The sequence below is a fragment of the Melanerpes formicivorus genome, unplaced genomic scaffold, assembly GCF_026170545.1.
Source record: "Melanerpes formicivorus ecotype bairdi unplaced genomic scaffold, bMelFor1.0.p_v2 SCAF_8, whole genome shotgun sequence".
Lineage (NCBI taxonomy): Eukaryota > Metazoa > Chordata > Aves > Piciformes > Picidae > Melanerpes > Melanerpes formicivorus.
In genome coordinates this window covers 14,264,287-14,287,411 of record NW_027142360.1, presented here as the reverse complement: position 1 = coordinate 14,287,411, position 23,125 = coordinate 14,264,287, and the positions used below count along the sequence as shown (strand labels likewise).

The following is a 23,125-nucleotide window of genomic DNA, read 5'->3' as shown; positions in this document are numbered from 1 at the left end:
AGGGAGCTGGGATTGTTTAGCCTGGAGAAGAGGAGGCTCAGGGGTGATCTCATTGCCCTCCACAACTACCTGAAAGGTGGTTGTGGCCAGGAAGGGGTTGGCCTCTTCTCCCAGGCAACCAGTACCAGAACAAGGGGACACAGTCTCAAGCTGCGCCAGGGGAGGTTTAGACTCGAGGTGAGGAGGAAGTTCTTCACCGAGCGAGTCATTCATCATTGGAACAGGTTGCCCAGGGAGGTGGTTGTGTCATCGACCCTGGAGGCGTTCAAGGGGAGATTGGACGTGGCACTTGGTGCCATGGTCTAGTCATGGGGTCTGTGTTGATAGGTTGGACTCGATGATCCTCGAGGTCCTTTCCAACCTAAGCGATACTGTGATACTGTGATATGCTGTCTGTAAACTGCTCACCTGTATGGGCTAGCTGTGTTCTTGGGCATGCTCGCTACCTTTTAAACAATAGCCCTGAGATAATTTGTTCCTATTTTTTCCTGCATGTCATAGCTACTACTGAAGAGGGGGCATTTAAGTCTGTCTTGCAGAGCTTGAAAGTTTGCAGCAGTTAAACTGACTTTAAGGGTTACTGCAGATCAGCCGACCCAAATAGAGCTTGCTGTTGAGTTGTACTGATGGGTGCACCATTTTTGTGTTTTAAACAAATGAGCACCAGAAAATGGAAAAAAGTTGTACCTCAGGAGTTAACAGTGGAGTGTAGCCTCAAACAGCTCAAAGCCCCACATTATATTTTTTCACAGGTAGTGAAATCAAATGCAGAAGCAGCAGGTTTCTTGAGATGGAGGTGCTTTTAATATGTGAAGTACTATTTGTGCTTGTTTCATGTTGATAACTGAGCTTATCCAGACTGAGCCTGGTGTCCTGCTGGTTACTGTCATCTGGAATGCTGTGCAGTTTCAAGCTTCACATATATTGTATTTGCAGTGCTCCAGTACTTCCGTTCTTGGCACCTCAATAAATATTTTGTGATGTTTCCTCTTCATCTCGTCTAGCATGCCTTTTGGACTTCTCAGAGAGTAAGGAAATAAGCATGAGGTTACATCCAATTTGCCTTTCCTTGCTATCAGGGACAAATATCAAGCTGAAAATTGTACTCTAGTTTAGCTAGTTAATCATCTACGTAATTAAATGACTCTTCAGTCTTCCTCTCTCCTGGGATTTAATCTTACTTTGCTGATCCATCACATTGTAAATTAGTCTTCTCCTTTGTACTGGGTCTCAATCCTTCCTTCGCTCGTTGTTCTGTGTTCAGAAAGAATTACTGTCTTCATTTTTGAGCACACACAGTTTTAAACTGCTGCAGGTGAAGAGTGTTCTAAGCACTGTGGTGTTTTTTCCTATCCTCTCCTAAATGTAAGCATAGTGCTAGTATGAAGTAGAAGGCAAACACTTTACAGGAGCTTCTATCACTGTTTAAATTAAAAGAGTAGATGCTTCCTTCACATGTTTAAAAGAAAAATTTAATTAAATCTTAAGCTGTTACTAATGCAAGATAATAAAGATAGGTTTAATTTTGAAAGTTCAAAGTTACAAGCTATAAGCTTTTTATGGTTTTTGTTTGTTTGGTGGTTGTTTTTTTTTTATCTGATTCTTGTTGCTGTAATGTTCAACATCAAATGCTTCTCATTTTCACACTGAAGTGCAACAGACAAACTCTGACTTTCTCTTCCTCTTCAGCCTTATACTCCTTCTCTTCATTCTCCAACAAATGCCCTTGTACAGATTGGAAGAAATGTAAGAAACATGCATGCACTGAGAATGTGGAAATTAACTCTACGCAGCTGTTTAGTTCATTAGCCTTTCTAATTCCTTATGGGAGTTAAATTACTGGTGAGATGAAGGGGATGGAGGTTTCACCACAGTGGGATTCTTGAGACAGTGCTAATCAAAATTCACTTAAAGCTGGCATGAAACTGGTGACTGCCAAATCCTATGTGTTTTTGAGAGACAGAAAAGATCATTATCCTGCTTAATCATAATACTGCACCAGTATGGTTTTCAGAGTGATTAGTGTAACAGGCTGGTTTAGGCCACTTTATATAACTTTTCTGGTAAAGCCTTGTTTTGCATTAAAACACTTTTAAAGAAACATTCTTACCAGAGGTTTGCTGTGTCACTTTCTCCCCATCTTGCCATCTTATCTTTGAAGGTTAATTTTTACAGGTTAATGTGCTGACAGCCTGGCTTCTGACATGATGTGGGTAAAATGATGGTGGTTATTTGGTTTTACAGAGTCCACAGCTGAATCTTTTGCATATACAGTGACTTGATTTGGGAAAATAACCCATAGGTTTTAGACTTCTGAGCCCTAAAACTGTCAGTTCTGTGTGCAGTGACTTGCACATAATTGGAGTTAAAGCTATCAAGGTAGAATTTAGTATAAGCAGGAAAGGTGGACACCCTGCTTTTAGGCTATATCTGGCCTGGTTGATAACTTACCTAGATCCCATGAGAGATGGTACAAAATTTTAGTTTATGACTTGAAATAGACGTAAAATTTCCACTCCTTAAAGGCCTTGTAAGAGCACTAAGTTCCAGATGTGAAATAACACAGTGCTGGTTTAATTACTGAGAAATGACAACTCTCTGGTGAGGGCCTCTAAACCTAATTAAAGGTTTTGTAATTCAAATCATTAAATAATGTAAATGTGTGGTTTTGCACATAAATTGGAGGCAAAAAGGCTTTGAAGAATAATGATGGTGCATATCCTACATTCTTTTCTCTTATCCTGAGTGATGCTGAATGCAGTGCTCCAAGTAGTGTGTAGTGATTCATTCTGTTACCAGCTATCACTTATATTTGACTTGGGGCGTCTGCAGCAGACCTGCAGAGAATGACATGTGCCTTGTCCTCATGAACTCCAGCCTTCAGTGATAAAATTGTAGTTCAGTCTGCTTTACCTATTTATTATATATTTATGCTTATGGAAAACATAAGCATAAACTTTACTTTCCTCCCATTGCATCTCTTTTATACTGTCAGGTAAGATGTTCACTTTACATTTTCTATTAATCAAGTTATTTCCTTTTAAAAGTGAACAAAATATTCAATAGCCATGAAAGGGGAAAGAATCTTGAGAGGACTTCAAGCTGCAGACTGAATTGTAGACAGTGCTGTAGCTGTAGATTACCATTCCATTATTAAAACCAGAAACCATGATGCTGTCAAAGGGTATTTGCAGTACTTAGAGCTGGCAGCAAGATTTAGAAAAGTGCAGATTTCCTTGAAATACAGGAAATAGTTTTAGGGGAAGAGAGGATTATCAAAGAAGATAATCTTCAGGTGAGAATGCTTGTTGCAACCAATGTGGAATCTGCTGTAGGGCTGTTGTCATTGTCTGTGTGGGAGCAGGAATCAGAGTTGAAATGATGCAGCAGTTTCATAGTGTTAGCATGGGTGTCAATCAATGGTTTTATTTTTTTTACTTACCTAACAAGTGGATAATTACTTAGGGAAAACAGATTGCTTCTTTTCTCACTGGGGAGAAAACCACTCATCTGTTTGTGTTGGACATCTGAATTGTTTACCAGGTTGATATTTGGCTGCTCAGTCCATGTGCAGCAGTAACTTGAAAGAAGGATCCATTTTATAAAGTGCTTATGTTCAGTGCTTCTTGCAGCCATTTGAAAACTGCTGTTGTAACTAGATGAATTTTGGGATTTCTGCACAGAACAGAACTGGGTGGGTGGATGGAAGGGGAGCAGCTTGGTCTGAAATATATCTGTTCCACAATCAGCAGAATTTAAGAATCCCAGAGCCTTGACAGTAATGTCCTGTTTCCCTCTTCTTCCTCTGTCTCTGTCCAAGCAGAGCAGTAACCAGATCAGTGTCAAAAAGATGTTTGTACTGGGCAAGAAGCAGTGTGTGGTGCTCTGTCTGTATCTGTGGATATGCAAGTTTGCTAGGCAGCTGCTCTCCAAAGGCATGTTAAAAGCTGAGCCTCACTAAGATAGATGACTAATTTAGCCATTTTTTGTTTTCTTTTCCCAGATGTTTCCTCATCTTTGTGTTAACAAATTTTTTATTTCTGAGTTTCTAGACTACTGTTGAGTATTTTTTAAATTCCTGATTTGATTCAGAAATTACTGGGGAGGACAGAGCATAGAATACCATAGTCCATACTCACTTAACTACTCAGGCTTCATATAGTGATGACAGTCTGTGCAGAGCTGTGTGCATCATTGCCAGCTGGTAGGAGAAGCTCTGGGAAGGAGGCTGCTACAATGTCCCTGAGAAACCAGTCTGGGAATCATACTTCTCAAAGTGCTTTTCCACTGCTGCCTTGTACTGACAGGAGGAACAGCATGCTTTGTTTACATGCCTGTGATAGTGATTTGTGGCTACTTTTCATGTAGCCTTCCTTAAGGGGATTGTTTCACCTACTATTACCAGTGGCCTGTAGAATTTTTAAACATGGTTTAGGATGTTGCAAGTCTTCACAAGAACATTAAGATATTAATGCTGTCTTAGGTTGGTAACTGATAGTTGGGGGACTGGAGGGGAGAAGAGAGAAAGAGGTGGGGTTTTAATGCTCATACCAAAACTCTGCTATGATTTCATAGAGCCTTATCTAATTCCCTGTATTTTGATCTGTTGTGTGAAGGTAGTCTGAAGAAGATACTGAAATAAGAAGTAGATCTCAGGCTATGAAACTGAGAAAATACCACAGCTCTAACCTCAGTTGTGTGGGAGGGAGGACACTCTGGAACTGATCTAGAACATACACACGTTGATGAATTATGTACTACATGTATTACAATATAGACATACTGTATATGTAGGTATATAGATTTAATGTTCTCTTCACCTGATTTTTTCAGATCTTTAACTGTTTATACGTTGATGGCATGACAGAGCTTCCATTTGTTTTCATCCTGAGGTGATTTATATAATGTGACATTTCTGGCAAACAGAAAGGCATGTCCCATGTCCCTGGGCATAGAAACTTCTAAAACTAGTTCTGCTGACTGCAGGTCATGCTTTGGATATTAATCCCTCTAAACCTTGAAAGGCTGACTGGTCCTTCACCACAGAGTGTGATTATTTGCTTTAGAATTAGTAATGTAAGATGTGTGAAAGTGATGTTGTTGGGTTTTTTTTTTGCCAATGACTAGTATTAGTGGAAACTTCTGAGCACTTTAAGAAGATTACAGGGGTAATTATAGGGATACTGGGATCTTGAGAGGGTCTCAAGGAAAACTATAACGGGTGCTTTGGTGACTTAGCTGTGAAGATGACTGTACACTGGCTTTCTGAGTACTTGTGTTAATGTATTTCTTTTTTGGTATGTTTTTTTTATTAAGCAGATTGTGGTTTGACAGGTATACTACACCTGGCTATGTATTTTGAAATGAAATTTTCTTGGATGGCAACACTACTACTTGCATCTCTTAGTTGAGATTCATACTAAGTGTTTCAGCAGTTTATGTCATTCATTTGGAGAGGTAGTAAGCAAAATCACTTGCAGGTTAAATGACTCCATGACCTAATGGGCCAAAATGGAAAATACTACTGGAATTAATCTCAGTGTTAAAATTGAATCTGTAGGAAACTTACATGACTGTATGTTTTTAGCCTTTTCCAAATCTTTATTAATAAAGAATGAATGTATTTATGTGTGTGAACAAATAAAATCTAAGATTGTCTCAAGTAGAATTGGTGCCAAGTAGTAAACTTTGTAAAAAAGAATAAAAGTGAGCTGAGGTGAAAAAAAATCTTTCGGGTCTAGCTTCAGTAATTTACAATAAATCTTATTTAGGAAATTGACTGAAGCAAAACTCCCCTCAGAACTTACTGTAATTTTTATGAAGCAGGATGTCTTGGAGCAGGTGCTGCCAAGACCTGAAGTATCAAGGCACTTGTAATATGGTGCCACAAAAGAGTAACTAACAAAGAAGTATCTTTCACCTACTAGAACTAGAAGCATCACCAGAGTTCCCATTTTAACTATTCTGCTTGTCATTGTAATGTGTACTAGAGGGGGGCAAACCATACTTTTTTTGATCCTAGAATGGTAGTGTAGGAATAGCTCTTAACAGCAAGGCGCATGTAGATTTCTTTTTTACCTAGTTTTACTTCTACATAAAGAGCAGCCTCTCTTGGCTTCCTAACTGAAGCTGAAATATCTAGAACCTTGACCCTACAGCACAGAAGCGTAACTGTCTGTACCCATTTCTCATCTGAGCCTCTTCAGGTGGAAGCATCATATACTCTAAGTTCGTGGAATATTTTTCAGTCCAGTGTGCCGTATATGCTCACAGCTTCCTCTCACAGTTATTGTCAGCAGTGGTAGGAATTTACAGCATTTAACAGCAGCAGGAGCTGTCCTACTTTGCTCTTACTCTCAGTTAGCAGGGCAGCACTAGTTGATAAAAATGTGTGTGGTTTTGAAGGTCCGAGTAGGTCTTGAAGTGCAGCTGAGGATAGTCACAGCCTAGGCTATTAAAGAAACTTTGGTAGCTGTAGGAGTCCAAGGCAACTCAAAATATGTTTTTCATGACTTTGTTTTTCTCCTTGATGTAGATATTGTGGGAAAGAGGGTGAAGTAGCTTAATGAAGTGAGAAGTGGTATGTGTCTGTGACAGGGATGACTTCCTTGACTGTGCAGTTGTACAGGCGTTTGTACTTGCCGTGCTTTAAAAATATCTGTGGTTGTAACTAAGAAATTTCTTCATAATTTCTCATGCTAGTAGGAAGGTGTGGAAACAGTTTTTGGGGAGCTGAACATTGGCTGTGTTTTGCTTACAAGTGGGAATCCTACTCTGTTGATTTGAGGCTTTCAGAATGTTTGACTTTATTTTTACTCCAGTTGTGAACAAGGGCTGAACAGTCTGGTCTTTGAAAGGGAATGGACAATGCTGGAAGGCAAAAGAAAGAATTTGGAGGCTTGCCTCACTTGAGAAAGTTTCCTGACAGCATAGCTAAACAAACTGTGCTTCTATAATGAGTTCTGTGGTTGTTTAGAGATACTGTAAATAACACATTCACCGCAGAGGATGCACAACTGCTGGCGAGGTCATACACATACTGCTTTCAAACACTTGTCCCTTTTATTGCTGGGGCCACAGTGGTGTCAAGTTGTTTGTATATGCTTTTATTCAGCTGAGTACAGAACATGTTCTGTTGCTCTTAAAAGAGAGTAGTATGCACTTGTTTACTACCCATTGGAAACTAATTGCTAGTTAGAATTAGGGAATTCCATATACTCACTGCTTACAGTCCTTGTCTAGTGTACCTTTAAGTGTGTTAGTTGACTTGTTCCTTGGCAACCTCATGTTTATGGTGACATATGGTGATGCAAGCTAACATTTTTAATTTAACAGATCCTGGAGAATTGCCTTTCTCAACTATCAGGAAAGTTTGGGTATTCATCTTACTGGTTTATTTTCTTTAAAACAGCTTTGCTATGTATGAGAAACTGCACAGAAGGTTTAGCACTGCAACTGTTTCTTTTTTAAACACATCTAACACTGATTTCCCTCTACAGTGCATCTGAACAGCCTAGATCAGAGAAAATAGGTCTGAAAGAAGTCTCAAAGCCTCAAAGAAAGATTCAGCTGTAATTATAATTCCTGATGTGATTGTTTAAACTGTTCTTAAAGATCTCTGTTGATAGAGACTCCTGGACTATCTGGAGCAATCTTTTCCAATACAGAGCAGTGTCAACCTCAATAAAACTCATTCTAGTGGCTCTTAAGACTGCTGAGCTGTCCAGTATAGATGTGGAAAAGAGGTTATTCCTCTTTGCTATAACTTTATATGTGCTTAAAAACAATTGGCACATTTTTTAATGTACCTTCTCTTGCCCCTGTAATCCCTGTAAAAGGATGATAATTCCAACTTTATCACAGTTGTTTCCTTATTAGAGAAACTCTGTCTGTTCTAGTACTCTTCATTGGATTCTTTATAATTAGATCATATTTTTCTTTAAATTCAGTATCCAAAACCAGACTCAAACTCGCACATAAAGCTCTTTTATTTCATTTTTTAATATCACAGCATGAGACAAGCAACTTCTGTTTGTATGCCTTCCTGCAGAACCCAGTGCTCTGCGAGGAGTGCTCTGCGAGGAGTGCTCTGTTTTGTACAGAACTCCAGGTGCTTGGCACAGGACTGCACTAGAGGCACTAAGCTCGGTTGTACCTCTACTGGGTGCCATATAATATCAACCCTGCAAGAAAAGGTCTGCACAGAGAAGAAAAGTCTTACTCTGAATGTTGAATAAGGCTCAGACACCTGGGAATGTTTAAAATAATGTGCAAAGCTCAAACTCTCATATTCCCAGTATGTTTTCTCTTTTTATTCTAATGAACAGGTTCTCTCTGATGAGACCAATGTTAATGGACTGAATTCTCTATATAAGCAGCTACTTTCTGTGCACTGTGTGCAAACTTTCCCAGGTGAGGATAGCAGCACTTTAAGGATTTCCAAATGCATGAGTAAGGTTAAAATCAAGCTGATGCAATCAAAACAGTTTCCTCTTATACTTTACCTTTTAAAGCTTCATCTGGTCCACTTGATTTATATTATTTTATATATATATATATGTATGTATATACACACACACTTTTAATTTGGGGGGGAAAATAAATGTTTCTTAAGAGGAGTGTTCTTTTTTCTGTCCAGGAAGTGGAGATATGATGCTGTAGGTCTATGGTAACTATACCCCTGCCAGTCTTTGTATTATGTCAGTTTACAGCAAGAGACTATAAGTGGGATAGCAGGAATATCACAGAGATAATGAAGCTAGAAGTCCATTCCCAAGTGACTGTTTGTTGGAGGGGGGCTTGAAACCGCAGGAAGACAAATAAACTGTAGCTTGTAACTCATGTTGAGACTGACTGACCTGCTTTTCCTTTAGCATAAAGAAAAAATTATGCAAGTTTGTGTATATGTGGCAAAGGAGCGCAAGATGTCTGTGTTGTGACCTGATCCAGAAACACTGACCATTATCGATCGTGGGCACTTAAGCAGTATGACTTCTAACGGGCTAAGCTGTTGTAAGGGAAGAAAATAGCCATATTCATGATGCAGTCCTTTAGATAATTGAAATCAGCTCGATATAGAGGATTTTATCTTCCTCTACTGGGAGCTGTTCTTTTCCATAGGAAAGTATTATTCTTGAGGTAATTATTTTTTTATTGGACAGTTCTTGATGTGGTTGCTAACAAATTTTCCATTTGTGGTACCTCATCTGGGTACTTCTACTGTGGCTTCTAAGATGCGAACACAGACTTACTAGGAGTGAAGTTATTTCCAGGAATTAGGCTATTAGAAGAAGAATGCATTAACAGCCAAGATCTTCAATTCAGCTCTTTCACCTAAGAGAGGGGAAGAATTTTAACACACAGGAGCTGGGGTTGGCTCTTAAAGAGTATGTCTTGTTATACCTAATATACTGTCCTCTAGCAGCCGCTTTCCTTTAAGGCAAGAGTGATTTTCCAGCTCTGTGAGGGACACATCAAACAATATTCATGTATGTTGTAAATACTTCATTTCAAGTAACTGGTAATAGAGAAGGCTAGTGTATTTCATTCCCTTTTATTTTCAACCTGCATTACTGCAGGTAAAATTCTTCTGAACAGTAAAATTCTTAAGAATGCATTTATGTGCAAACAAGAATGTGCATTGACCTTGCTTCTACTTTGTGTTTTTATTGTTGGAAATCTTGTGGTGATTCTTGATAAAGCTGAACTCTTGCTTACCCACAGTTCTGCCTTCTTTTTTATTACAGATGTACTTGAATTACTTACTTCCTCTTGGTATATTTTGGAAAGGGAAGGGAGATGTTTCAAGTGTACCTTGTGGAGAGCACTGTCAGCCCCATTCACGCTGTGGAGTTTCAATGCTGTGATGTTTTTTGAGTAGCAAGGTTAAAGTTATTCATGACATTAAATTCCCAACTTACACCTTCTTTGTAGGAGTCAAAAGGGAGCTGTTTCAGTTTCCAAACATAGTGTGCTGTCCTGAGGCATAGAGCCTGAAAAGAGCTTCACCATGTTCAAGGGGCTGTTATATGAGTAGATAGGTTGAAGCTGCTGGCAACATCATAAGCAAAAAGCTTCACTTTTAAGTTCTATTCAGAATCTAAAGGGTATCTGTTTCAGCTTCCAAAAATATTCATACTGTCTTGAGGAGTCCCCATAAGGAAGGAACTCATCAACACTTCACTAGATTAACTTTCTAGGTTGTCCTAAACTATAGATCATATCACCTTGAAACTAATACCAAGGTCTGAATTCAAGAGAAGCCTGTATTCTTCTCATGAGAACAGTGTTTACTATTCTTGGATGATTTAATTTTTTTACTGTCTTTGTCATGGAAACTGCAGCCAACATGATTCTCAGCTTTGTTTCCCAGTTGCTTTCTCCACTATTGTGTGGGATTCAGCATGGTTTTAACCAGATGTGAGATTCACCTGAGGAGCTTCTGACCATGGCCCAGGCTTTTTCAGTGGAGAATACTCTTAACAGTGCTGTCTGTGGTAGATGTCATAGAGCATGTAAGTCTGTGTTTAATCAGTATTTGCAATTTATAACTCTTCAAGGACTGCCGAGACTTTGCTAGACATTAATGGAGGTCATCTGGAACCTTGCGTAACCTTACACAGTACAGCTTAAGGAGCAGGAAAGGACCAACTTCAGCACTGAAAAAAGATGATGCAACTTTGCTGGAGCCAGTAGAGTTGAATTCATTTGTGTTGGTCATGAACTTGGCCCTAGGTGTGAAAGCTTAGATGGCAGTAGCTCAGAATAACCTGGCTCTAGCAGAGTGTTCTGAGAGCAGTGAGTAGGCCTGTTGTGTCGCATTAAGGACAGAAGAAAAGGCTTGGGGCAAGGTTCATTTCTCCTAAGATGCTAGCAACTGCAATTTCTTTCCTTGTCGTGTTTTGAGGTTGTTAAGGAGAAAAATACCAGAATTAATTGCTGAATCTTGAGATACTTGCACAAAGAAATGTACTGCTTGATAGCACAATTATTCTTAAGACTAGAGCAGTTCTAGAAGCTCTCGTAAGGATGTTTGCATCGAATTTGCCTATCTTGTGCAGTGGATGCCTGAACCTGACAGCCTGTAAGGAAGGGGCAGAAAAGTGTGTGTATGTGTTGTGTTGTGGTTGGTTTTGGTTATTTTGGTTTTTGTTTTTTAAAAATAATGTCATCTTCTTTCTCCTTCCTTAGTAATTTTGCCAGGGAACTGCCTTCTGGAAGTTCTGTTGGTATAAAATAGGGCAGAGGTTTGATTTTTGGTATTAGGCAGTGACTTTATTACAGGGTTATTGTTTTTCTTATGAGACTTGTCTTTTTTTTTAAAGTGAGGTCAAGGCAAATAACAGCTGCACATTGTAAAGAATAACCTTAGGTAACATTTCAAACCTCGGCTTAAATTGAGTACTTCTTGAACTTCTGTTCCATCTCTGTCCCTTTTGTTTTCGTCTTTTCAGCACTTGGTGAGTGCTTAGTTTCAGTGCCAAAGGCTGGGGTAGCTGGGACTGTTGTGCTCTTTCTCCTAGCTGTTCTGTGAAATCTCTTTTTTTCTGTGAAAACTCATTGACAGATTCTCTCTCATGTGACTTGATTTGCCAAGTGATGCATGCTGCGAGTACCACTGAATGCCTTCATTTCCGACTGTGCAAGAGCTTTTCAGTATTATTTGCTTATGCATATACAGCTGTTTGAAAAATTAAGCATGTGCAGGCATATTGTTGCAACCTGGCCCTGGAGCAATGTAGTTGTTTCGAGAGTTCAATGCAGAGTGAGGGTACTTTGCCAGGTGAAAATCTCATCTTTTCAGATTTTTCATCGTGCTTTATGTAATGGAAGTCTTGTGAATTAGCTCCTCAAAGGAGCTACTTTTAGGTGGTGTAGGTCAGAGCTTCCATTTGTTCCTTGAAGTAATATGATTTTGGAGCAGCAAGTCTGCTGACCTGAACAACTTAAAGCTCAGTCAAGGGTATCTCTCCTTTGTCAGCATGGCACAGTTAAAGGTACGTGTCAATGAAGAGAGTCCCTGTGGATAACTGGGTTACTAGGATACAGTGTGGGCTTGGTTTTAATTAGGCAGTTACTCTTGTCTTCAGGCTGTCATTTTCTTTGCTTCTAGAGATGTCATAGTGATAAGGCAATTAAAAAAAAAAAAAAAGTTTTAAAAAGGTGTTTTTTTGCTAAAAGCATTTGTATGCATTGGGTGCAAAATACTGCTCACTGATATGTCATTTGCACAAGAGAGTGGCTAATACAAATTTAATTGGTCCTTTCAAAAGCTTCCAGGACCTTTATTTTGGAGAACACTGCAGTGTTGAGCATAAACAGAAAGCTTCTTAGCAGTCATTTGGTTGGATGTTATCTGACACTGGCTCTTCAGAGCTACGGGCAATTAAAAAGAAAAAGGGCAGGGTGAGGGGAAGAAAGCTTCTTCATTTTATACAATGTGATCATGATGAGCAAGCCTGAGAGCTTTTTCTTAGAATTGACATTTGTAAAACTAATTCAAGTTTTTATGTGTACTTTATCCCTAACATATGGCTTTCCACATGATGATGTCATGTACAACTAAATGCCAAAGAAGTCTGAATGCTCTCAGCAAAAGGCTACACTTTGAACTACAATTTGGTTTTCAGTTTCCTGCCCGTGTGCATACGTGGTCAGGAGCCAGTCACATTACAGCACTGAGCTCTGCACCGAGTTGTTGCTTTGCTCAGCTGTGGATGATGGTCTGTAGGAGCATGTGGTGGCCACAGAGGGCTTCTCTATGGGAATAGAATAGAATAGAATAGAATAGAATAGAATAGAATAGAATAGAATAGAATAGAATAGAATAGAATAGAATAGAATAGAATAGAATAGGTTGGAAGAGACCTTCAAGATCATCACATCCAACCCATCATCCAACACCATCTAATCAACTAAACCATGGCACCAAGCACCCCAACAAGTCTCCTCTTAAACACCTCCAGTGATGGCGACTCCGCCACCTCCCCAGGCAGCCCATTCCAATGGGCAATCACTCTCTCTATGAAGAATTTCTTCCTAACATCCAGTCTAAACCTCCCCTGGTGCAGCTTGAGACTGTGGCCTCTTGTTTTGGTGCTGGTTGCCTGAGAGAAGACAGTTGTAGAGAGCAATAAGGTCTGCCCCAAGCCTCCTCTTCTCCAGGCTAAGCAACCCCAGCTCCTGTTTAGTCTGTTTGCTCTGTTTACCTCTACTCTGAGAAGTTCAAGATGGTGTGAATTGTCATGGCTAACTTTCCTTCTCACCTGCATTCATGTTTAGAGAAGTCATAGAGAGACACGGGGGGCTTCTTGGTGATGTAAGTTTTATATATTCCACAAGAGAGGATTCCTGTACAGTTTGGGTTTGCTGGTGGTGTGTAGGCATGATAAACTGTTGCATGGGTTTTGGATAAACTGTTGCATGGGTTTTGTTCACAGCCTGCTTGTTACTAAATCTACCATTTACTGGAAGCTACTGGAGGGTTTTATTCTGCCTAAGCAGTGAATACATTAGGAAGATTCCTGGGTCAGAACATAGATTGCAAGTTTTCTTATGAGGTGTACCATCGTCTGTGCAGTAGAAGTTGGGATCCAAGGCTACTTACAGCTCTTTAACATGGTGGTTACCAGCAAGATTGTCCTAAAGGAATTTTTGAGAGTTTTGTGCTTGTTGTTGTTAATGTTTGATGAGGAAGAAAATACAAATGCTAGTGCCTGATATTATAGATTCATTGGTACCTGATTTCAAGTGCAATACTTAATGAGGAGTGTTATGATGTATTTTTTTTGATCTGGGTATGAAATGCAGTAAAACTGCTTTGTTTGCAAATCTTGGTCAACTCTGTTGGCAAGCAAATGTTTATCTTTGCCCCTTCCCTTTGTGCATCTTTTCTCCTCATTTGCTGTACAGGAAGGGAGTTTCTATTATACTTGCACCTGGGTAGCAGCTGAGCCACATCTGTTTGCATGTGGATAAAGAATGACTTCAAGATGTTCCTCTTCTTTTTTGGCGATGCATTGAAACCTGAAGTGTACAGAAGTAAATGTGCATATACATAGGCACTCACTTTGTATGCTTCCTATTAGCACTGTTATTTTTCTTCTAGTACAACTTTGTCTATTTGTTAGGGAATTTTCTGTAGTGTGAAAGAGTGCTGAGACTTAGCACGTTGGTTTTATTGCTTTACTTTTTTAGCCTCTCAGGTGGTACGAGCAGTTTAATTAGTTAAACTTCCTAGGTGCCCATGGTAAATGGTGAGTGATACTCTTGTTATTTTACAAGAAAAGAATGAACATCTTTGAAAAACAGCTGTTAGGACTACAGATGATTTGTGTCCCTTGGCCCAGCCTTTGTGTTTGCTGCCTCAGGAGAGCATTGGGCATGGGTGCAGTGTGTGCTCCAGGGAGCGGGACCACCTAAAAGCTGCCCAGAGGCCCATGGAGGAGCTGAGAGCTGACCTCTGGATGGATGGAAGGAACATTTCAGACTACCATCTCCTCTCCCTCTTGTTTTGTGTGCTGGAGTGATTACTGCCACTGTTCAGTGCATGCTTCATGCCTCCCAGAGAAGAAAGCAGGACAGCTTTTCAGCTGCATGTGCTGCTGTGATTGGTTATTTTCCTACAAGCCTAAGAAATTTTAGAGGCTTACACAAGAGAGCTGTGTAAGTTTTTGCAATGGCTTGATGAATACAAGCTCTTTTTGATGGAAGCTGGACTAAATGTTAACAAATTAGAAACTTTTAATAAGTGTTGAGCTATATGAGGAAGTATTATGATTTTTTTCACATACATTTGCATTTATCCTTTCTCTCTTATCCTTGGGTGGTCTTGTCCTGCACTACATTCAGTTACTTCCAATTTCTTACCTTCCAGTTCTCAAACAAAATGTTAAATCAGAAAAAAGTCTTCATGCTTCCCCTAAATGTGATGTGCTAGTCATGAGAGCAGTTTCAAGTGGTGAATATTCCTAGTTCATAAGCTTTAATTTTAATGGTTTGGGAGTTGTTGTTACCTAGGTAGTTAATAGGAATTTCCCCCTAATACTTGGAACATATGTAATATCAGTTACCTTTATTCCTAAAATGCCTATTTGAAACAATAGGCAGCAATAAAAGAACAGTTTTTCTCCTTGCCTAGAAAATAAAGATACTAAAACTTAATTTTGTAGATTGTTGTGTTAGTACACAGGAGAGCTTTTCGCAGTTTATTTTTCTCATCTATTCTCAATGTTGAGTTTTATTTCAAGTTTGAAGGCTTCTTTATTGTATTCATTGTTGTCATGCTTGCACCTATTGTCTATAATGTAACATCTTCACAATACAGGAAAGCATCTACATTTCAGTAGTGTAGTGGTTTGGCTCTGGCCTGGAGGCCAGATACCCACCAAGCCGCTCTATCACACCCCCTCTTAAGTGAACAGGGGAAGAAGGAGAAGAAAATATAACAGAAGCCAGGAATAAGATAGGATCAATTTAATAACAATAATAAGCAAGCAGCAATAGACTGCACGGAAGCAAAAAGCAGAGAGAGAGAGATGTTAGTCTCTACTTCCCATCAGCAGGACGATGCTCGGTCTCGGGAAGCAGGGCTCTCTAAGCTTGGTGGTTCCTTGGGAGGATAAATGCCATGGACGAATCCCCACACTTCCTTCTTTCACTTCATTCTTATACCTGAGCTGATGTCATATGGTATGGAATACCTCTTTGGCCAGTCTGAGTCAGCTGGCTCAGCTGTGTCCCCTCCCAAGATTTTGCCCACCCCTCAATGTACTCTTGGGGCAGGGAAATGTTGAAAGGACACAGCCTGGATACTGGATTCAGCAGTAGCCAAAACACTGCTGTGTTATCAACTACTGCTGCAAAAACCACAGCACTAGAAAGATGCTGTGAGGAGAATTAACTCCAGCTCAGTTCAACCCAATACAAGTAGGTATTGATAGTCATGATAGTGTATAATTGCCACATTTTAACAGCAAAGGGCAGAAAAGTGATGCCATTTTTTTGAAGTCACATGAGAGATCAGTGGTAAAGATGGGATTACATTTGGATCCTGCATTTAATTATATATGAAAATGTATTTGTTATGTATACTTGAAAGATGAAAATATGAAAGCATATAATATTCCAAATAGCTATTTGAAAAGTCATCCTTTTTTTACTTTAAAGTACAGAACAGACATTACTTTTCAGCAGTGCAGCTAGAAGAAGGGTGAAAACTACACTTTAATTGCTTTCAGGAAAAATGAAGTTGTCTAGTTCCTGGTTTATGAACACAGTTTTCTGGCAAGCCAACATAGTATATTTTTTTCATCAAAGAAGTCTGTAGAGTGTGGCAGTCCTTCTCTGGTCTGCATCATGGGAAGTGCCGTGGTGGCATTATGGCCATTCCCAAATTCACACAGGTCCTTGCTGGGCGTCAACAGTGTAAGGCCATGCTTCTCAGTGCAGATTTGAGAGTTGAAAGAGTTGTGTTCAGTGATGGGTTTCATTACTTGTGAGTTTCATTCAGGCTTTTAACAATTTTGGGGGGCAGCAGAAGCAGCACAGAATTCCTCAATCCAAGCCCATCAGCACATTTCCTATGCTGCCACTTCTCCTGTGTCCTAATGTTGTCGTCTGACCTGCGGCATTGTGCTGGTGCCATCTGCACCTGCTGTGGCCCCTGCCCCACAAGTGCTCCCCTTTCGTCCCTTTTTCTGTCAGTTGGGATCACAGCTTTGCTTCCTAAGCTATCTATTCTTTTTCATAATGTTATCAGCTTTGCAGAGTTTGAGTAGTCTGATTGTCATCCTGTCACTGTTGCCTAGCTCAACAGCAGTACTGTTGCCGGATGGCAAAACCGTCACCCAGCAATAACAGCTGTGCAAACAAGCAAGTCAGCATTGATATTCATCAATAGCTTTGTGCAGGCATGGCATTGAGATACACCAGAACATGTGCAATCTGTCTGCTTTCTTTGTCCCATGGTATAGCCAGATCAGCTGCTCTGTGCTGACGAGGGTGTGATTGTCATGCCATGATGTGCCTTCACCTCCTTGCCTTTTTCTGTTGCTTTTCCTTCCTATTTGTGGGCTGTCTAGCTGCTCCGAGGCACATCTGCCATGTGTCCCAGCTGCTCTCCATGCAAGGCACACACAGTTCTGACAAGGAATCTTCAAGTAGTACATTGTTCTTCTGGAGATGACAGAAAACAATAATTTGTATTATTAATGGCATGTCACTAGTGATCCTTGCTTTTGAAATGCCAAGCGAAGCAAACTGGCTTGCAAACTTGCTGGTGAGCTGTTTCAAAATCCTGTGTGCACAGTGAATTATCTCCACTTCACTTACCTCAAGTAATGCTCTTACATTGTCTTATACCTTGTAACTTTTTCAAGATATGGTGTGTTTTCCTTCCAAAAAAAATATGCATACTTCTCAGTAGTTGTGTTCTTTCCTTCCTGGCAGCAGTAGCAAGATTCTTTACATTAAAAGGCACAGTTGTATAATAAAATTGTTATTTACTATTATTTTGTCCTTCAAGGAAAAAAAAATTAGCAGATTGTGAAGGAAAAAAAAAAAACTTATTCTAAATTTGGAACAAATTTGAAGCCAAGATTGCCCTTGCTTCTTGTGCTAGTCTGTTGCGCAGCTAGTAGGGGTGCAAGCAACTTCAGAACATCATTGTCATGGGTAGTCACTTTCAGCAGGATCCTCACTTGTGATTGCTCCTCTGTCAAACTGAACAAAGATAAAGGGAGCCCTCTGTGGAGAAAGGAAGATTGTACACAGCATAGGCATATATAGGCAGTAAAACTGTTGTTTGGGGTATCACCTATATTGTTGGGTTAAACATTAGTGGAGTTAATTGACCACAGGCACAGGTACAAACTTTGCCAGTCATGTTAACTGTCACGTGTAACAGTTCCATGTTTAGCACATTTAACTGTGTTGAGGCTAACACAGCTGCTTGACCTTACTGCTGCTGCAGTTGACAGCATGAAGTTGTGATGAACAAGAACTCACCTGTTGGCATGTTTGCATGTTACTTGGAATTTACTGTAAGCAAGCACTAGGTGGCCAAAGTGTGACTAAAGTGGACAGCATTTTACAGGGCTGGCTAAAAGGAATGGTGCATGTGTATATGGAGAAAAATCATCTGTTTTGGCACTGGGTTATTTTGTAGCCTTTTAAGCCTTTGGTAACTCCCTTCTTATTCAAAGTGTCACAAATTGAAAAGTGAAGGTGGGAAGCCCAAGTCAAGGAAGGGGTGAGGCTAGAGAGACTTTTGTCAAGGAGGAAACATTGAATACCTTTTGCTTAGCAAATGAGTATGGCTCAGGATCTGTGTTTTGGTTCCATGCTTTCATGGGATCTGTAAAATGAAGTATATGTGCTCATGTAAGGAAATGAAGTACATGTGCTCATGTTTGAGTGGGTATGATTACTGATACAGTGGTCTTAGCTCTGTGCATTAATTCTTTTGTGTTTCAGATCAGCAGCTTCAAAATTTTTCAAGTCAGTATGTCAGTGTTTGAAAAGTTGTGTCTAGGAATCTAACTAACAGACCTGGGAGGGGATGAGTGCAGCAGTTTATCACCTTTGGAAAGTGTTAGACTGACAACAGGGTGTAACAGATAGGTGAGCTATTCCTGCAAGACCTACCACTGGTTGCTGAGTTCAAAGCATTCTCTAAAGGGTTACAAATGTAGTTACAGTAGAGCGGTGTAATGTATCACCTTCTGGCACTTTATACGTGTATGCTCCTTTTAAACTGGTCCCTGGTGGTTTAACTGAGTGGGATTCCCCTGTGCCCCCCTTTTTATGTGCTTTGTCAGTTGGTTCCAGCAGCCACTGTGGGGACACTCCCACATGAAAACAGGTTGATCAGGTGGGATAGAGAACTTAAAGATGAAGCCTTTGTGAAAAGGCTATTTGTGAAAAGGATATTTGTGAAAAATATCCTGCAGCAGTTTTCTGTGATTTCATTTAATACCCAGCTCTGTAGGCTGCTAACCCAGTCTTGACATTTCAGAGAAGTACTCAAGCAATAATCAACCTTTTCTGTGCAAAGCACGTTCATGGCTGGAAAAGCTTATACACAGATCTTCTCTGTAACCCAAGAACACTTCTGTGAGAGAGGAGCAATTCTAGTCAAGTTATGCAAATGATATTCGTATATGACTTTTGCAAGTATTTTGTTAAAATGCCTGGTGAATTCGTAGCTTTTTCTCCTTTATGTTTGAACCCAGCTATTATTATTTGAATCCTGCAATTTGGAGCAATGAAAGTTTCATGACCAGTGGCCCTTAAACAGAGTACTCCTACAACAGGTTGTGAATAACGATGGCAATTTTGTACGTAAGCAATTTGTCACTGCCTGCTAAAAAGCTAGAAGTTAAATGAGTGGCTTACAGTGTGAGTGTGAATACTGGACATGTTAGTCAGCAAATTCTTGTAGTTTATACCAAGCCCACATTTACCTTACAAAAAGGAAACCTCTCTTCATCTGTCCTAAGTGTCACTCATTTCTCAGACGGCAGGGAAGATCTGGTCCTTGAAATTGAACAGGACTGTTAGTGATACAAATATTAAGATGTTGTACAACCAGAGGAAATTAAATGATGCTAATCAAAAGCAGAAGACTTAGTTATGGAACATTTTCCCCTCCATTGTTCTTTATTAACCCTTTTCAGTTTACTTTGTTGAGACTGTTTATTGCTGTGAACTGCCTGGCACAGGTGAGAGGGAGCCACTTTCTGTCCTTCCATGGGGCTTGCTGGAGTACTACTCTAGAGAGACAAGTAGTGCAGAGTGAGAGGAGTTTGTTGTCCTGCACATTTCTAGGGAATGGAGCTTCACAGGGAATCTTAATCTTGTGCTGACTTGCACACTCACTGAGAGGTTTTTTTCTTAGCCCTTGTATTCTTGGCAGTTGTCTCCAGAAATAGTATGTGAAGTTTCTCATTACAGTCATACTACTTGTGCTAATCTGGTGGGTTTTGTTTTTGTCTCTCTTCATTTAGATGAGAAATCCATGGAGCGGCAAAATTTTTCGTTTTTCTCAATGGACTTGGAGGTGCACCAAAGCATATCAGGCAGCAGGACACAAATGGCCTTAGCACAAAGTACTTTGGAGTCCCAGGAAAGTAATATCCTTCAAACAGTTTTATCATCTGTTACCATTCCCTTTGATGTGACTTTATTTAACCAAGAAGAAGTGACCAGGATTTCAGAAGGGAGAAGTACGCCATTGGTAGATGACTCTATAACAAGCAATGAGGCATTCTTAGGTGATGATGAATTTATTAGCTCATTTCCAAAGGCCCAGTGGACTCCTCCACTGAAGTCTTTTGCAGTTCTAACAGATCATCACTCAGTTAATACTCTAGAGCCATCAAGAGAAATGTTAGAAACTGTGTTGCTAACACCTTCATTATCTGTCCTTTTTTCATCATATGGTATCTCTGAAACAGCACAGCAGAAGACTCCGTTGGGTGTCATTCTTGAACACAGTAAAACTTTCACAGAACTGAAGCCTTTTGTACCAGATAGTGAAATGCTAACTCCAAGCAGAGACTTGCTGTTGTACCCTCCAAATACAGCTATTTATTTCACTTCCATTCCTTCAGAGGTAGGACTTGAAGTGCAGGAAAACGTAAACGCAAGCTTAACAGCTCAGCCTTTTGGGACTGCCTCAGAAGGGTTGCCTCTTCATCTCAAGCTGCTGAATAAAACTATCCCTGTGACCCCAGATGCCACAGCACAAAGTGCAAACCTGTATGGTGATGTTTACGCTGATGTGAGTAGCAGGGCACCAGAAGCTCTCAGTCTAAGGACCTACTCCAGTCCAAGCATACCCTGGGCCACACCAGCTTCAGCAGCCAGTGCTGAGCCTGCTTTGTTTTCTATTAGTCTTCCACTTGCATCCTTCCCACTTCACTCAGCTGCCATTTCTACAGACTCTAATACAGTTCTTAATGCCAGCCTGTTTACACGTGAATTCTCCAGTACAACACCAAATTTGCCTGCTGGTTCAGAAACACAAAGTCAGTCAGAGCTTGTCAGTGAGCTCATGAGTCCAGTGCCTTCCACAAGATCATACAGTTCTTGTCTGTATTGTGACTCAGTTTCATTTCTTCCAGAAGCAGACTTTTCCCCAGAACATGACATGGGCTCAGGCGATTATCTTGAAACTTTGTCCATCAAAGACTCTGAAGTACAAGGTATAACTCCATTTACAACTATAATTGCTGATGGGTATGAATTAGAAGAACCTACACCTGAGATTTTTGATACTTCTTTTCCATCCAGACCAGTTGTTTCATTTTCTTCAAGAGCTGCAGAAATGCCTGATTCAAGCCTGTTTTTATTAAGCACTACAGACCCTGTCCTTCACAACAGAACATCTATAACAGTTTCTTCTTATTACCATCAGCTCCCTGGAGAAACATCACCAAACATCTCTGTTGCACAGTTTTCCCACCCTGTTCTGGAAACAGTTTTGCCGACAGCAAGCATTCATGTAGAATTTCGTGATGCCGCCACTGTTCTGTTTGACTCTACCTTTATCCCGAGTGAGATAGTAGCATCAATTGCAGTTGGTCATACAACTTTGCTGGAGTTGCCAGAATTAATGCCATCAGAGTCTGTAGTTTTGCTTGACAAGACATCTACAAGGGAGGAACTGTCTTCAAATATTTCAGATTTTCCACCCAGTCTTTTATCAACACCGTTTCTTATTGAACCTAGCTACGTGTCTTTATCATCGGCTGTGCAAAGTTCTTACTCTGTGATGCAAAGTGATTTGTCAACCCTCTTACCTCAGACCTTGTTGACTGAGACTTCAGTACTTTCTGAGGATGTTTCTAACTGGATTTCCAGCTGGGACTTAGCTACTACTGTCAGCGCTGCCACTGACACCGAGGTTTCTCAGTTCCCCCTCAGCCAAACACTGTATTTTTATTCAAATGCATCCTCTGTTCCAGGTACACATGTTCCTGAAATAATGTCATCATCAGATTTTAACTCTGAGATGTCTCTGCTTCTGGAAGCACCCTCAGTATTAACAGTGGGCTCTGAAGTTGTGTTTACCTCAGGTGTTACAGGAGCTACCTCTCAGTTGGAGCCTTCACTCTCCACCTCCCATTCCGTGGTTCCTACCCTGGTGCTGCCCACTTCTGGCACCCAGTCTGTTACCAGCAGCATCTTACTCAATGAAACAGATATGATCTCTTTGTTTACTACCTTTCCGGCAACTCCTGTCTTAAATGTGTCTTCATCTGTCCTCCCTACTGCTGCAGCTTCTGGTGAGGATATTGGTGCTACTGTTAACCCCACGCTGCTTTTAACGTCTCATAGTGAGGACAGTGCACTCACAGTCCTTCCTCCCACAGACCCTGACAACCTGACACCCCGTGCTGACACCAGCAGCATGATGACGTTTCTTCCTACAGCATCTCTGTCTGTGACTGCATCCTTTGCTCCCACACTGTTTCCTCTGACTTCCAGTCCTCCCACTGGACGTGAAGTTCTAGGAGGAATCAGTGTAACTGCTGGTACCAATGCATCGACCGCTTTTACCAGCATCCCCATGACCACTGCCACTAGTGCTACAGACAGCCATGACACAACTGCTGTAGGTGGCCTGGGGACGTTCTCCTCCACCCCTCTGGTGACCACTACTCCATCTGAACCTGCAGTTGTAACATCTGCCATGACCACCACCAGACAACCTTATGTGTGTGACATCACAGTTCCTGATAGTTACTTAGTCACTGCGGGTAAGTGTGACTTACGCAGAAGCCAGTGTCATGTGAGCCTCTAGCTAAATTGCAGGTCTTGAATTAGCTAAGTGAACCTTTCAAAGAAACAATAGTGTAGTAATAGAATTCACTCAAACAAAGTCTGCTGTGGTAGGGAGTTACATACACCTTACACTGTGCAGAGAATGAAATTATCTTCTAAAACTGCTGATACTTGCATGCAAGTATGCTGAATTAGAGGCTGCTTTATCATTTCATGGATTGTAAATGGATGCTACTGTCATGCTACTGTTCCTCCAAACTATTAAATGTTATGACTGAGTAGGTTTCTCCTTTCAGTTGCTGCTGTTTAAAAAAAAACCCAAAAGCCTGCATGTAAG

General features: G+C 40.5%; 1 protein-coding gene across 3 annotated transcripts in view; it reads left to right on the top strand.

Annotated features, from left to right (window-relative positions):
- The window catches only part of KIAA1549 (KIAA1549 ortholog), a 144,961-nt gene that overhangs the window by 50,558 nt on the left and 71,278 nt on the right, over positions 1–23,125 (top strand). For all 3 annotated transcript variants that reach the window (XM_068142218.1, XM_068142220.1, XM_068142219.1), the window contains exon 2: positions 20,007–22,763. In XM_068142218.1, the coding sequence (XP_067998319.1) occupies positions 20,007–22,763 (2,757 nt within the window). The remainder of the gene's footprint in view (positions 1–20,006; positions 22,764–23,125) is intronic.